The sequence below is a fragment of the Ischnura elegans genome, chromosome 5 (genome assembly GCF_921293095.1).
Source record: "Ischnura elegans chromosome 5, ioIscEleg1.1, whole genome shotgun sequence".
Lineage (NCBI taxonomy): Eukaryota > Metazoa > Arthropoda > Insecta > Odonata > Coenagrionidae > Ischnura > Ischnura elegans.
Genome location: NC_060250.1, coordinates 103,108,862 through 103,123,465, shown reverse-complemented (window position 1 = coordinate 103,123,465; position 14,604 = coordinate 103,108,862). Strand labels below are relative to the sequence as shown.

The window sequence follows — 14,604 nt, the reverse complement described above, 5'->3', positions numbered from 1 at the left end:
AAGATAGATTTATCCATCTCTTTTATGTTTTACCTTATGGTTTCGGACATAGCCAATATCTTTTAAACGGAGTTTTGTCTTTCACTTTGAGCTGCAAATCAAAATGATGGTTAGAGAAATAAATGATCAACTTCGGCATTAAGCTAAGATAGCATGGGAAGCCTGCCGGAAAGCACTACGAGGAAATGGAAAATTTTTGGAAGGAAGGGGGGTTAGCGCATTGCATATTTTCTTTATGACCTTTGACCCCCATTATGAATTTCGGAGATCAAAAAAATCTGTTATGCGGAACTATGAACTGCAAAATTGACTTGGGCACCCTTTAAAACCTATGGTTCCACTTTTTGGCTGTCACGATGGCCCAAAGTTCAACACTATGACCTTTGACCCCCATTGTGACCCCCGGAGGTCAAAAAACCAACTACACGGATCTATGAACTGCCTAACCGACTTTGGCACCCTTCAAAACCTATGGTTTGACACGTTGGCTGTCATGATGGCCCGAAGTTCAACTCTATGACCTTTGACCCCCATTGTGACCCTCGGAGGTCAAAAAACCAACCATACGGATCTATGAACTGCCTAACCGACTTTGGCACCCTTCAAAACCTATGGTTTGACACGTTGGTTGTCATGAAGGCCCGACGTTTAACACTATGACCTTTGACCCCCATTGTGACCCTCGGAGGTCAAAAAACTAACAATACTGATCTATGAACTGCCTAACCGACTTTGGGACCCTTCAAAACCTATGGTTTGACACGTTAGTTGCCATGATGGCCCGACGTTTAACGCTATGACCTTTGACCCCCATTGTGACCCTCGTAGGTCAATTAGTGAATAATACGGGTATTTGGACAATACCAATGACTTGGGCACCCTATAAAACCCATAGATCGACACCTTTGTCGGTATGCTATTCTTTTTGCCACCCTTGTGACCTTGACGGTGACCTTACTGGGTCAACGGTTGAATTTTCGTAAATAAAATTGTTATTTTTGGGTTTCTCGGGTCCGAAACCATAAGAATTGACACCTTGGTCAATGAAATTCAGACATTTTTCTATCTCGATTTTTTTAACATTGAAACCCCATAAGGCAAATTCAAATTTTTGGTTTGGACCCAAATTGTGAGGTCAAAAGGTCAAAATTTTAAAATTTTGCTTACACTCAACAAAACTTAGGACCTTTCCCCATAAGTGTGCCAATTTTCATGAACATAGCTCTACGGAAACTTACTAAAATTACAGGTCAAAAATGACACACGACACTTGGGACAGTCTGTATAGTTGTCGGACCAGCCCTATTTTTAGTTTTAGTGATAACAGCTAAAAATTAATGAAAATTAATAATAAATGGTGGTAAGGCTATTGATGCTACTTACCTTTGCATAATTGCCATGCCTGCCTTTTAGAAGTTGTCCATCAGTGTTGGGTGGTTTTACCAAGTAGGTTATTTGTCATAAATTATTCTGGTTATCAAAGGGAGTGTATGGGGGCTGCCTGCAACTGTTGCTCAATATTACGCCCAAGTTCGTCTATATATCTTATTTTCAAATTTCTTTCTGATTCATGAAATTGGGAACCATGTGATTTTGTAGGAGTTGTTTGCTTCAAAAATAGTTTAATGCATTAACCCTTGACCGGTTAACATCATGTATATAGTTAGCGTCTCTTTGTTTCCTGACCAAGGGGACGAATGATGTGTGTATACATAGGTAAATATTTAAGATTTTCCTATGTAAGTGAATGGACAACAGATATATGGGTTGCATTGTTTTCCCTTCCCAATTGGAGTGCTTGTAGGGAGTTAAGCATGACACAACACAAAGAGCAAGGTGATACACATCACACAGTTTCTCGAATTCAGTGGAATCCAAATTTTAATTTTAGGCAGGCCCCTGTAGGTTACAACTACGAGGGCCGAGAACCAGATACCATGAACTTATTTGCCCAGTCATCCTTGGGAGGGGGTTGGAGGGGAAGGAAAATGAGAAAGTGGAACTGCCGCAAGGAGGAGCCTGCCAATGCCTCCAGGGTGAGGATAGGGTTGGAATGGAGGGGATAGGGAGACCCTACACTGTCATTAGGGTGGTGGGCCACCACTAGCTAAACCACAATTTAATATTTCTACGGAAAGGAAAGATTTTTCTATGGAGAAGAAAAACACTACAATTTTCTGTAGATTTGGATGTAGTTGGTTTGGGTAAGATGTGAGGGCTCAGGGGAGCCCTTCGAGGATACAACATAGAGTGGGTTCGGGGGTCCCAGGGCGGGCCCCGCTAAGGATACGCTCTCGAGGACCGGGAACCAAGTCCGAGACGTATATGCCCGTGCCTCTCGAGAGGGGGACAGAGGAAGGAAAAAGGAAGGGAGGCATCGCCGTGATGAGAGCCTGACGACACCTCCCGGGGAAGGATAGGAAAGGAAGGGAGGGGACGAGGAATCCCACACCGTCACAAAGGCGGGCGGGCCCTACTAACAGCGAAACCAAGCGAAACGCAATTAATATTCTAACGACCTTGGAGGATCATTCTATGAGGAAGAATGATCCAACGATCAAATCGTTAGATGATACAACATTCAGCGGGGCCGGAAACCAAGTCAGAGACCTATACGCCCGATCACCCAGGGAGGGATTTGCATGGGAAGGAACAAGGAAAGAGGCGTCGCCACAATAGGAGCCTGGGGACGCCTCTGGGATAGGGAAAGGGTTGGAAGGGATGGGACGGGGTAAAACACCTTAACGCTATAGAAGCGGATAGGGCTCACTGACTAGCGAAACCAGGCATCGGACATTACTGTGCCAACGATTTTGGAGGAATTTCCTATTAAAGAGAAAAACCCAATGATCAAATCTTTGGATAGGTTGGTTTGGATAGTTGAAGAATGAGCCCAGCCCTGACTAAGCCACAGCATTTGTATGTCACACATTCAGGGCAGGGGGGCCAGTTTCTTTTCCTTGGTCACCCTTGATTTTTGAGGATTTTGATTTAGATTGCCCGAAAGCTTCACCTGGGATTTAAACCCAGCAGGGATGCCGACTTACGAAAAATTTTAGGGGGGCCCAAACCGGGGATCTTGCCGTGGGAAATTTTATAAGTAGTGAGTTTTAAGTTTTTTAAACATTTTAGAGAGTCGTATGATCAACATTAGAACCCTGATAACTCCAATCTTGATATCTGGACACTCCGGGGAAAATCAAGCCTTACATATTTTTTCCTCACACCCATAACAAATTTTTGAGAGGGCTCGTGCCCCTTGAGGCCCTATGGAGTTGGCGCCACTGAAATCCAGGATCCCTTGATCAGTTGCCAAGTAATCCACTCACTACTATGATCCTATGAGGATCCTAGTTTTGTATTTTATGTATAACATGAACCCAGCACTGATGGAAAACTCACACTAGGAGCAAACATTTAACGGACTTTTTTTTTGCATCAGCGCCTATGCATTTCACTTATGCTTAGTATACTAAGCTGCTTATTGTTGGGAGTTGCATAGTATATCATTATAATTTTTAGCATAATGCTGTTCACGTAAATTTAAGCCAAATATAAATAAGTTTGTATCTCACAAAATAATTTTGTGGTCACAATTTCAGGGTATTACTCCCAGTAAATGTATAAAATACATTCATGGAATTACTCTCTCATCCATCTACACACAATTACACGAGGTGACAATGTGATCATAGTCTACTTGCTGAGAAAGGTATGCTCCGGAAAAATTATGTGTATGTCAATCCATCCACTGCACATCCACATGTTCTCCCTATCTGAAAACAACACAATACCCTCAGCACTTTTGAATTCTCAAACAATTTGTTCTTTAGGGACTCCTGTGAATAGATAAAGACCCTCAATTAGTACCTACCTTATGAAATCCCTGAGTGGCTGAAAAATAATTAGGTACTCACTACCCTAAAACTGTCGCAAAAAATGATTTTGCACCATGTTTATCTGTCAGTTTTTCTCACTGCTGATTCTTCTATTCACCCCATCTTCCAAGGCTATTTATATAATATGTGATCACTTTATGAAGCAAATCAGTGGAATTTGATCATTCCTGTGAACAAGCAATTACGAAGCAAAGTCTTGACATCTTCATTATATAGAGCTCTATAGTTGAGGCATGTGAACAATTCACTCTACCATGAAGTTGGATTTAAAATTATGATTATTAATCAGTGAGTCTTCAGTTTCCATGAAATTGATAAAGACCTATTAATGTATTTATAAAAACATTATTTTTGCATATATTAAATCCAAATCAATAATACAATGAATATGGAATTACAGTTAATGATAAAAAGTTTCCACGATTTTCTTCGGTGTAGTTATTGAAAAAATTCTTTGAGCCGTAAGAGTGTTTGCTTCGAGAGGGGAATGTAACTTTAAGGCTCGTATTTTGATGTTCTGGTCTTGTGAAATTCATCTCTCTTATCCAAGCAAATACTATTGAATGGTCACTTGAGGTTATCTCATTGGTTGTGTGTTAGTCCTTATTTTTGAATGTTCACTCAAAAATTTGGGTTAATAAAATCAAATTCAGGCTGTTTAAATGACTGCTGATTGTAAATTCTGGAAGACATACTTATTCCTTAACTTAGTTTGAGTGATTTCTTTGGTAGAGGGTTGATTTTTCAAAAATTATTTTTTTCTGTTGTGGAAACCAAATTCAGTAATTATTAATAAGAATGGATAGTCAAATATTTCATTGGTAAAGCTGAGTAGGTAAAGAACTGGATTACATAATCCTGTTCCATAATTTTATATAAAATGGAAGAATATATGTACTTGATACCAATATTAGTCCTATTGGAGATGGAATGAAGTATTCTATCATTGGCCACAATTGAATGGCTCAAAAACTGCTTGTTCACTCAAAAACTCATGTGAGTACAAGTTCAAATTATACCACTTCTCTTAAATAGTTCCACAACCAAATGGTGCATTTGCAAGTGGATACAATATTAAATAAATGGACTCCTTATTCATGCATCTTTCAAAAAAGCTGGAGTGTGGCAAAGATATCCAATGCTATACTTTTCTATCCCCCATTTCATATACATGCTTACAGTAGTGAAGCCTTGATACCATCTTGTGCTCCTGTTGATTTGAAGAATGATAATTAATGACACCTCAGTCAATAATAATCTAGGTATCTTCCTAGCTCTGTGCAATCTTTTCACTGATATGTATTGTATCTGTATTATGGCAAGGAATTTATAATTTGGATTTGCCGATGTCCTCGATAGCTGCCAATTAAATTTGGCTCAATTTAATCCATCTTAAATCAAGGCTCCCATGATTTTCAGAAGAATTTCAAGCTTACATGCGTAATTTTTTGGGGTGAATTAAAATTATCCTAATCAATTTTCATAACTCATGTAGCACGATTCAAACCTGCAGTCAAATAGAACTATTTTTGTTGTAGCAAGACATTTCTGGGTTGTAAGGAGGGTTCAGTTGTTGGGAATGTGCATTTACTGGGGGTTTATCTCAGTTTGATTTCAGACTGTACCTCTTAAAAATTCAAAAAATTAGTACTGTGGTAGAGGAGATGTAGGGGTTTAAACCTCTGTTTTTCCACAGCCTGAGGCTGTAGAACAACAGAGGTTTAAAGATTTAAAGGCAAAGGTTTAGGGTTTAAACTGGGATTCTCTTCTTAGACTAACAGAATGCTACTTCCATAGGAATTGTTAGAGAAAATTATGTTAACTTCCTAGGAAATATGTTCAAAAGTGTGTATCAGCTTCTGCACTTAAGGTCAAGATGTTCCACATCATGCGGTCCCCTACTCATCCTACCTCCTTGCCAGCATGAAGAAGCTCATTGAGTGATTTTTAACTATTTTTATGACATATTTTGTTAATTGTTTGTTCGTATTCTAACATATCTATATCTCATTTTGATTTTAGAGCAACTTCCCTGTCAATTTAATTAATTATGAGGTTTATTAAGTAGCTCTGATAAATGACATTTTTGCATAGACTTAAATTCTACAGATTGTGTCAGTAATGAAATAGGCCATTGATCATAATCACAGAAATGAAAATTCAAATGACCTATAAATACAAGGGCACAGCTAGGAATTAAGGCTAGGGGGGGTTTTAGGTGCAACTAATACTTACGGGTGTGGGGATATTGCATACCTACCAGGGTAAACAGGAGTTGCGGGGGCCCTCCTTCAGAAAAATTTGAAGAATAATGGTTCAAAATGGCAAGTTTTACGGCTTTCTGAGGGATATTTGATAAATCCTATCTTTCTTCTATAAGTAATACTGATCCAAATAAGTAAAATGGATTAAACTTTAAAATTTCTCTGAGCTCTGGGGGGGGGGTTTACCCCCCCAAAACCCCCCCCCTCGCTGCGCCACTGTATAAATAAAACCATGATTTGGTACTTGTTGGCCTCAACCCCCTGCTGCTGCGCAGCCAGAATGCACACACTTATATGTATATATTTCTTCCGAATGTTTAACTGTAAATATCCAAAACTAATTCCTTGACCATGGATAAGACAATTGGTATTGATACTACAGTACTAACTTCTATCAGGAGTATAGGGTGATTATGTTCTCCCAGGCTATGCCATTGCTGTGTTAGCTGTACATACATAAACTTCATCTGCATCAAATTTTTGCCTTTCATTTCTTAAACCTCCGTGAGATGATAAAATAACTTTCATGATTATTAGTCGATCAATATCTGCTATTTGGATTAATGAAATAAAAATCAGCTGAAATTTGAAAGGATGGGGTTATCACTATATCCAATCAATATAATCATTTTCATTTTAATTAATTGGCCTGTTTTTTATTTATCAACACATTCACAGACACCATATGTTCTTATCACAGCATGTGAATCTTGTGACGTAGAAAATAAAACGTATGAAATCAGTTTTTTGGGATGTTAATATTGGCTGGGTAGGTATGTAATATATTTTGGGACAGTTGACGTCAAGTGTCTGAGTTAACTGAAGGACAGTATTTCAATTTGCTGACATGATAAACGTTTAAAACCATCATATAGAAATTGAAAGAACATGTCCTACATCATCTCTTCATAGGATAGATAATTCTCTTGGATTAGATACTCTCACCACTGGAATTACAGGAAGTGGGGCAGCAACTCTGCTCTACCCCTTTAATTGCTACAAATGCTTAGAGTTGTTCATTTTGTAATGTCGATATGCAGACTTTGAAGGTGCTGCAGTTAAAAAAATATGCCATAAATATTTCCAGTTGTAGTATTTTCTGAAATTTCTGATTTGCATCAAAAGCTATAGAATGTCTGTAAAGGATATATGTACTAGTGAATTCTGTTGTGTTGCGCAAACTGATGGGAAATAATGCTTTGCAAAATCATAAAAAGATATTCTGTCTGTGAATGTGTTAACGCCAGCCATTTTGGCATAATTAGGTACTCCAATGGTGGAGTGAGAAGGAAAGCAAGCAAATATAAGAGGTCTACCATATTTTAATCATAACTTAATGGCTTTGTAAAAAAACTGCATTTATTTGGCCTACTATAATGGCTACTTTAACTTTGATAACTGCCTATTGGACTGTTTAAATGATTATCCTAAATGTAGAAACGGTAATTAAAATTTGTAACAAAAATGTTATAATAAACAAAACTAAGCTCAGAATTATATCTAAGGTAATGTATTCTACGTAATTAATAAAAAGGCCTTATTATTGGAAAATAGTTGCCTTTTGGAGGCAGTTTGTCAGTGGCTAATATGGTTGTATAGTGATAGACCAAATATAACATTAGCAAAAATTAACAACAGTAATTTTTGAGAATGAGTTCAATAGAAGAAATGCTTTCCAGTGCACCATCTAATGCTTTTAGACATAAAACAATCAAAGGTGGTTTTCTCCTAACTTCTTTTAAAGCTTAGCTTTGGCTTTGGCTCAGTGTCTCCATAACCTTTTCCCCTCTTTGACCACAGTATTTGCAGTCGAATGTTAATGGGGTCCTGAGGAAATTTTTTAAAATTAAAATTCAATTTGATGAGGGGTAGATACCTTCATATAAAATTTCTTTCAGTTTTATGCTGGGAATGTATTGATAACTCAAAACCTGCAATATATGTTTTACTCCAGTGTAATGCAAGAAAATGATATGATCACATATTATATAGAAGCCTTCTCCCAATGCTAGGAATAGATGCCCTCCATTATCAACCACAATGTTTTTATTGTAGACTAGAGAAGTAGGTAGGTACATATGTCATCGGCAGAGGAGAGTGGGAGTCAGAAAATAGTGGGAATAACTGGGAAGCACCCATGTATATATATCTCAATAATTGTACAGTAAACGGACACCTTTTATTTCCTCTCCACTCTGCACCATTTTTACTAACAAAAAAAACTGAATCGCATGCTATCAAAATGAAAGATTTTGGTTATAGGCAGAATTAATTGACTGTTATCTATTTGCATCTAGTGTCAACCCAGTTCGAAAGGAAGAAGTATAAAACCATTCGACGCCATCACTCAGCATATACAATTATTTCATCAGGTATGCGACTGTGCATTTTCTTGTCTTGATAACAAAAATATCATGCACACAGCACAATTGCATCTCAAATGGTCAATAAAATCATTGCCCATTCAAGTGGCACGGGTAGATTTTATATCATAGCAAATCAGAATTAGAATATAACTAATGTGAAAATTCAATTTTGTTAAAATTGATCTTAGAAAATGCTATGAGAATTTGTTATCATTTTAAGGAGCTGCTTAGGTATCACAGAAGCTGGTGACAACAGCTTATAGGTATAGGAAATAAAAGAATACAAAAGAATGAGGGGAAAGTGGGATTACGGTTCCCTATGAGGTTTCTCCTTTTGATCTTTGGTTCTTTTACGTCAAGTCCCTTTGCTCTCAAGTGCGACCAAAATCTGTGATGCCTGCAGCTCATTGCAAACTTATATTTAGAGGCACGTCTTGTCCCTTAGCACACAAACTTCCTGGCTGACTACTGCCAATAGGGAGTGCATTGGATTATATGCCAAGCAACACACCATGCACAAATGCACCTCTTCTCACATCAACTCAATACTCATGGGGTAAACATTCACTCTATTATATGCTCTTTGAGGATAAAATTCAGCCAAATTGTTTTTTGTGATGAAAAACACTCAAGTGACTATACTTTATTTTCATTTAAGAGAAAGATCGAATGTTAGCTGTAATCTGAAAGTGTTATGTATCTTCCAGTGAAGTTTACTTTGAGTGAGTTCATTTCAGGGCATAAAAATAAGAAGTTTAAACGTTGATCAGGCCCTAGTTTTCGAGCCTCCAATTCTTAGTTTATTGCTCTGATATAGATATTCTTTGTTAGTGCCATAAATTACCTGACTTTTCCTCCTGTGCCTCCCAGTCACTTTCTTTACTTTTCTAAAATATTTGACATAAAATCCTCTTAACCCTTTTAGTGCCAGCCCATTTTTCCTGGTTTGCTGAAGAATGCCAGGCCTTTTGTGGCTGAATTTGTAGGTTTGCACTAAAAAAATTATATGAAGCCTAATATGCATTTTCTGAAACTAATTTTTTTTTTTCGTTGACTCTCAATACTTACGGGTATGTGAAAGAATGATTGATGCTAAAAAATAGACACAAAATCTACACGGAGCTCAAAAATAAAAGCCATCAGTTCAAAATAAGCCCGGCCGATAGATCGGCCCTTGGCACTCTTCGCATATACTACCTGGGCCGATGGATCGGCCCCATGGCACTAAAAGGGTTGATTCAAGTATCGTGAAAAGATCTATGATACTATCCAATTGTAATCCTTGGGTAGGTTTTTGGGGTGTGGTGTAGATACAGAGGAGAGGTTTACAGGATAAGCACAGCACATGTCCCTCTTAGTGGACATCAGTTTTTTAAATCGAAACTTGAAGCTTGGATGTGGTGGAAGGGCTCCATGTTATCAATAACAGACACTTTTATACCTCCACAAAATATTTTTTTATTCATGAAAGCTCAAATTAGTTTTTAATTCCAAATTTTGGGATGTATGATAACATGCTACGAAAAAGGGGGTTCAACTTGTATGCCAGTTTGTGCATTGGAGAAGAGACATTTGATATTACAGGTCTGATGGGATAATTGATCTTATGTATTTTAAGGAGGCCATAGAATCTTGGCGGTGAGGGGTTCATATTGATAAGACCACGTTTCTCTCTCTCTGTCAATAGAAAATAACAACTTTTGACCACTTGTTTTATTTGTCTCTGGTACACAGGGGTTTAAATTTTTGGCTCTTCATGGTGTATTCCTTTCTGTCTAAAATAACCACAATGTTTTCTTTGTCACCGCCGGTGATTGTAAGGTCCTTACGTTTCCATATTCTTTTCATGCTTTTAATCAGTTTCTCTGTTTTTGATGGTATGGGATCATGGGTCTTGTTTGTCGCTGTTAATGAAGCGCTTTATATTATTCCAAATGCAGCTGATTATTTTACAGCGAGTGGTTCATTCCATAGTGAAGCTTCATAGTCAGACCTGTAATATCAAATGTCTCTTCTCCAATGCACAAACTGACATACAAATTGAACTCCCTTTTTTGCAGCATATCATTATATATTCCGAAATTCAGAATTAAAAACTCATTTGAGCTTTCACGAATGAAAAAAAAATATATTTTGTGGAGGTAACAAAGTGTCTCTTATTGACAACAGTTTTGCCAGCATTGCAGCTGGTTTCTTATGGTGAAACTTTATCGACCTGAAGCAGTCCCTGCTGAATTTATCCGCCTGTTTTAGTACCTGTGATTTTAATTCAGTAACTCTATTTTTTCTCCCCCATACATTCTTTCAACACCATAGAAGTCCCAAATTTTTTCCATGTATACTACATAAATTCAAAATTGTTACTTTAATGTTTTATGAACTGTAATTTTTCTACTTCACTGGAAGATACACGAGTACTATTATCTTTCTAGAAAGCTGGAAAGGGAAGCGCTACTCACGATTTTCCCATCTTGCATGTCAGCACAACACATCATTCCTGAACAATCTCTGCAGGAAGACATTTGCAGTGATAAGTAGGGTTGTTCAAGTTTCATTGCTAAAATATTTTAGAAAATCTATTCATAAGGATAGTTAATGAGGGAGAAAGTTATGAACAAATAATAAATTATTTTTTGAATGCATATGTTCAATTAATTCAGCAATGTTCCAAATTTTAAAAATATCTAATTTACCCAATAACTTGACTCTTGAATGGCAAGGTTGCTGTCACTCTTGCAAATTATGGATCCACTTAGGATACAGAAGTGCCTGTATAGTACGCATATCAAATGGTACAGCTGCTGCAACTATGAAATAAATTAGCTGGCTGATGGTTTGAAACTGTAGTACTTTGAATTTTCTCATACTTACGTGGTAACCCATTGTCTGGGAATCTTTTTTTTCCATGGAAAATAAACATATTTTAACTCATAGATAATGAGGAAATTGCTAATATTACCAAGTCAATTTAGAAGAAGATAAACTTATGATATCCAGCATAATATACTTCAGAAACAACTATGCTAAAGAATCCATTTGTGATGGCATTACCTTGTATTGAATAAACCTTGCCTTGATATAGGTTTCATTTTATTTTTTGGGACTATAGAATCTCTAAAATCTAATTCTAACTCTTACTCCAAATCACAAATCCTTCTAGAATCAGCAGACTCTCAGAAGAGTTTGTTTCATGGCATAACAATATGATGAATAAGCCTACATGAACCTTCCATTTTCAAACATTCACGGCTACCAAAATAACTACTTGTCAGAACCAATTTCTTTAATACTCACTCAAAATGAATTTTCCCCGACCCATCTCATTTCTCTTTTTTGATTTACGTTATTTTTTTATGACCTCACCCCTTCTTGCACACGCACCACGGGCGCCTCTGATAACGGCCAGCCAGTGGCAAAAGGCATCCCTCTGGTGCTATTCTCTGTCTCGTCATTTCAGCTGCCTCCGAGCCCTCTTCACGAGAGCTCGGCCGACCACTCAGGCCCCCACCCCCGCCGCGCTTACTGAACAACAACAGCGCTGTTTGACACTGGGAAATTCTTCTTAACATCGGCAGCCTGTCCGTCGCACCCCTGTCGACCATCCCGCCTCCTCCACCTCCTCCTCCTCCCCCACCTCCAGCACCCATGTTTCCTCCCCCTCCCTACCCCTCCATCCCCTCTCGACATAACGACGGGCCTTTCCCTTCGCTCGCGGGCATGGAGGGCCAGCTCATGGGCCTGATTGCGGAGCGAGGGAAGGCCTGTGTCCTCTACCTCAGGCAAGGCCTCCCCTGGAGAAGGTCGATGGGTGGTCGAGCTCGGTCCCAGATGGTGCCGTCTCGTGGAACCCGTGCCTACTGGCAGCGACAGTGACAGACAACGACTGCTATGGGAACACTGCTGCCGCTGCTGCCTTGACAACGGCCTCTCTCTCTCTGTCTCCACAACAGCATGTTGCACGATGCCTCTCTCGCCACCTGACCAACGACTCCTTCCTTTTCTTTCGTCTTCGTCTTGTGTGAATCTCGCATCCTTGTTTATCCTGTCCCAGCCAACCTACTCATCATCATCATCTCCTCAATTTTTATTTCCTCTCTCTCTCTCTCTTCCTTGAGACATTCATTGAATTCCAGCTCTCTCTCTGCCTATATCCAAGTCATATCTGTTTTTTCCCTTTCTCTCTCTCCCAGACACGTTCACATCTCTGTATGAAAATGTATAGAAACACACACAGACTAGTATTTGAATCCCCCGAGTATCAACGTTTCAACTGACACCCTCTCTCCCTCTCTTTGGAGTTATTTTGTTGGCCCTTGTATTTGGTGTGCAAGTCTTTTTGGCCTGCCGTTGCCATTAAGAAGCGGATCATCGTCCCCTGCAAGAGGTCCTGTGTGTGTGAGTCCAAAAATACATGCGTGCACAATTGAAGGTGCCCAATGTTGAATGCTACTACTGGTGCCTTCAAAGACGAGCAATACCGCAGAGAACATTAGTCATTCCTTCTGTCAACAAATGCAAAAACCTCGAGGAGTCCACTAAGCAAACGTGGGAGGAATGCTCCGTTTTGCAGAAGAAATGGGAGGGTTGAAGCAACAATTTGGAGGTGAGAGAAGACACAACGACTGGCGCAAGTGAGCGATGACCATGGAGCATTTGAAAAAGACCTCCGAGTTAGTTCTTTGTTGCTCTTAAATTTTTTCCTGCTGACTTTATCATTGCTGAGTGCTGGTGAAGCGAAAGGACGCAAAGGATTCAAGAGACTGACTCTGCAGTTTAGAAAAATTTAATGAAATTTTAAAGGAGAAATAATTTTTGCGTTATTCAAGAGAAGTTTAGGCTGGAGAAATAATACACAGACACGCACACATGAAACATACTCACACCACAGACATAAAACACACTTTGTTTCTCATTCTAATGTAACCCAATGTTGTGACATCCAACTGATCCCTGATTTTTTAGTTGAAAGAAATGAAGGTATTATTACGAGCTGTTGCTTGTCCAAGATGGTACCTTGGGCAATATCTTGCTCTCTTGCAGTTCATTGTGAAAAATGGGACACAGTCCACAAACATGAAAAAGCAGTTGAAATGCATATAAATATTGTACACAACCTCATAGTATAAGTATAGTTATATATTATATTGGATTGAGCAGTTAGCTGTGTGGAAGATGGTCAACTATTTATTATTTGCAAGGAAACTGCTTACTGAGGAACAATCTCATCATTGCCAAGATTCAGTGGAAGTCCATCAACTCTGTTCTTTTTTTTGAGCTTACTACAAAGGAAGAAAGCCCAAAAAGTACTGAGAATATTTTCTTTTGTAAAATGTAGTCAGTCTATACAGTTACCTTTGCAACTTTGGAACTATCGCTTTTAGTGAAATGACACATTCAGCACATAACAAAAGAAGTCCTTATAATTACTACGAATAATGTTTTTCTCTTTGTTATAATTCTTCTTTGAACATGGCATAGTGGGAAAATTATTGTTCTCCATGCATAATGCCTTAATTTCTAACCACATAAGAATGGAGAAGAGCGAGATAGAACAAGTAATTTCAATACATTTCAAAAATAAAGTTCTCTCTCATGCAAGTTGGATACCTACATATAAATATATAAATAAAATATATATATAAATATATATACATATACGTTCCCCGCGTTTCCAAGTATCTGTGAATTGCTCACTTAACTGTCTCTTTAGCCAATTGAATTTTAAGGTGGCATTCACCTTGATGTGGGGGACAGATATCTCCGAGGCCATTATTTCGCATCTGTTGGATTGTGAATAGCATTTACAATTTTTAACAAAGACTAAAAACATATACATAAGTGACAGCAACATCAAAGCCCACAGCTCATTTAATCTTCATGATACTCATGTTGTTTCAAAATTACTAATGTATTTGATTTTCTAAGCTGTCCAAATATTTGTAAGACTTTGTTTTTTTGATGTTGACACAATGGAGCCCAAGCAAATGTGCTTCCTATTAATTTTTATAATCAACTCCAAAAGTTAATCATTTTTAGTTATAATTTTTGAAGTGTTCCTGAATTTTGAACATAAGT

The 14,604-nt window shown here is 38.2% G+C and overlaps 1 protein-coding gene across 1 annotated transcript in view; it reads left to right on the top strand.

Annotated features, from left to right (window-relative positions):
• Nucleotides 1-14,091, top strand: part of LOC124159351 (glucose transporter type 1) — a 338,182-nt gene extending 324,091 nt beyond the window's left edge. Inside the window, exon 12 of the mRNA XM_046535109.1 lies at nucleotides 11,987-14,091. Coding sequence (XP_046391065.1) covers nucleotides 11,987-12,095 — 109 coding nt within the window. The 3' untranslated portion in view covers nucleotides 12,096-14,091. The remainder of the gene's footprint in view (nucleotides 1-11,986) is intronic.
• Nucleotides 14,092-14,604: the final 513 nt, after the last annotated feature.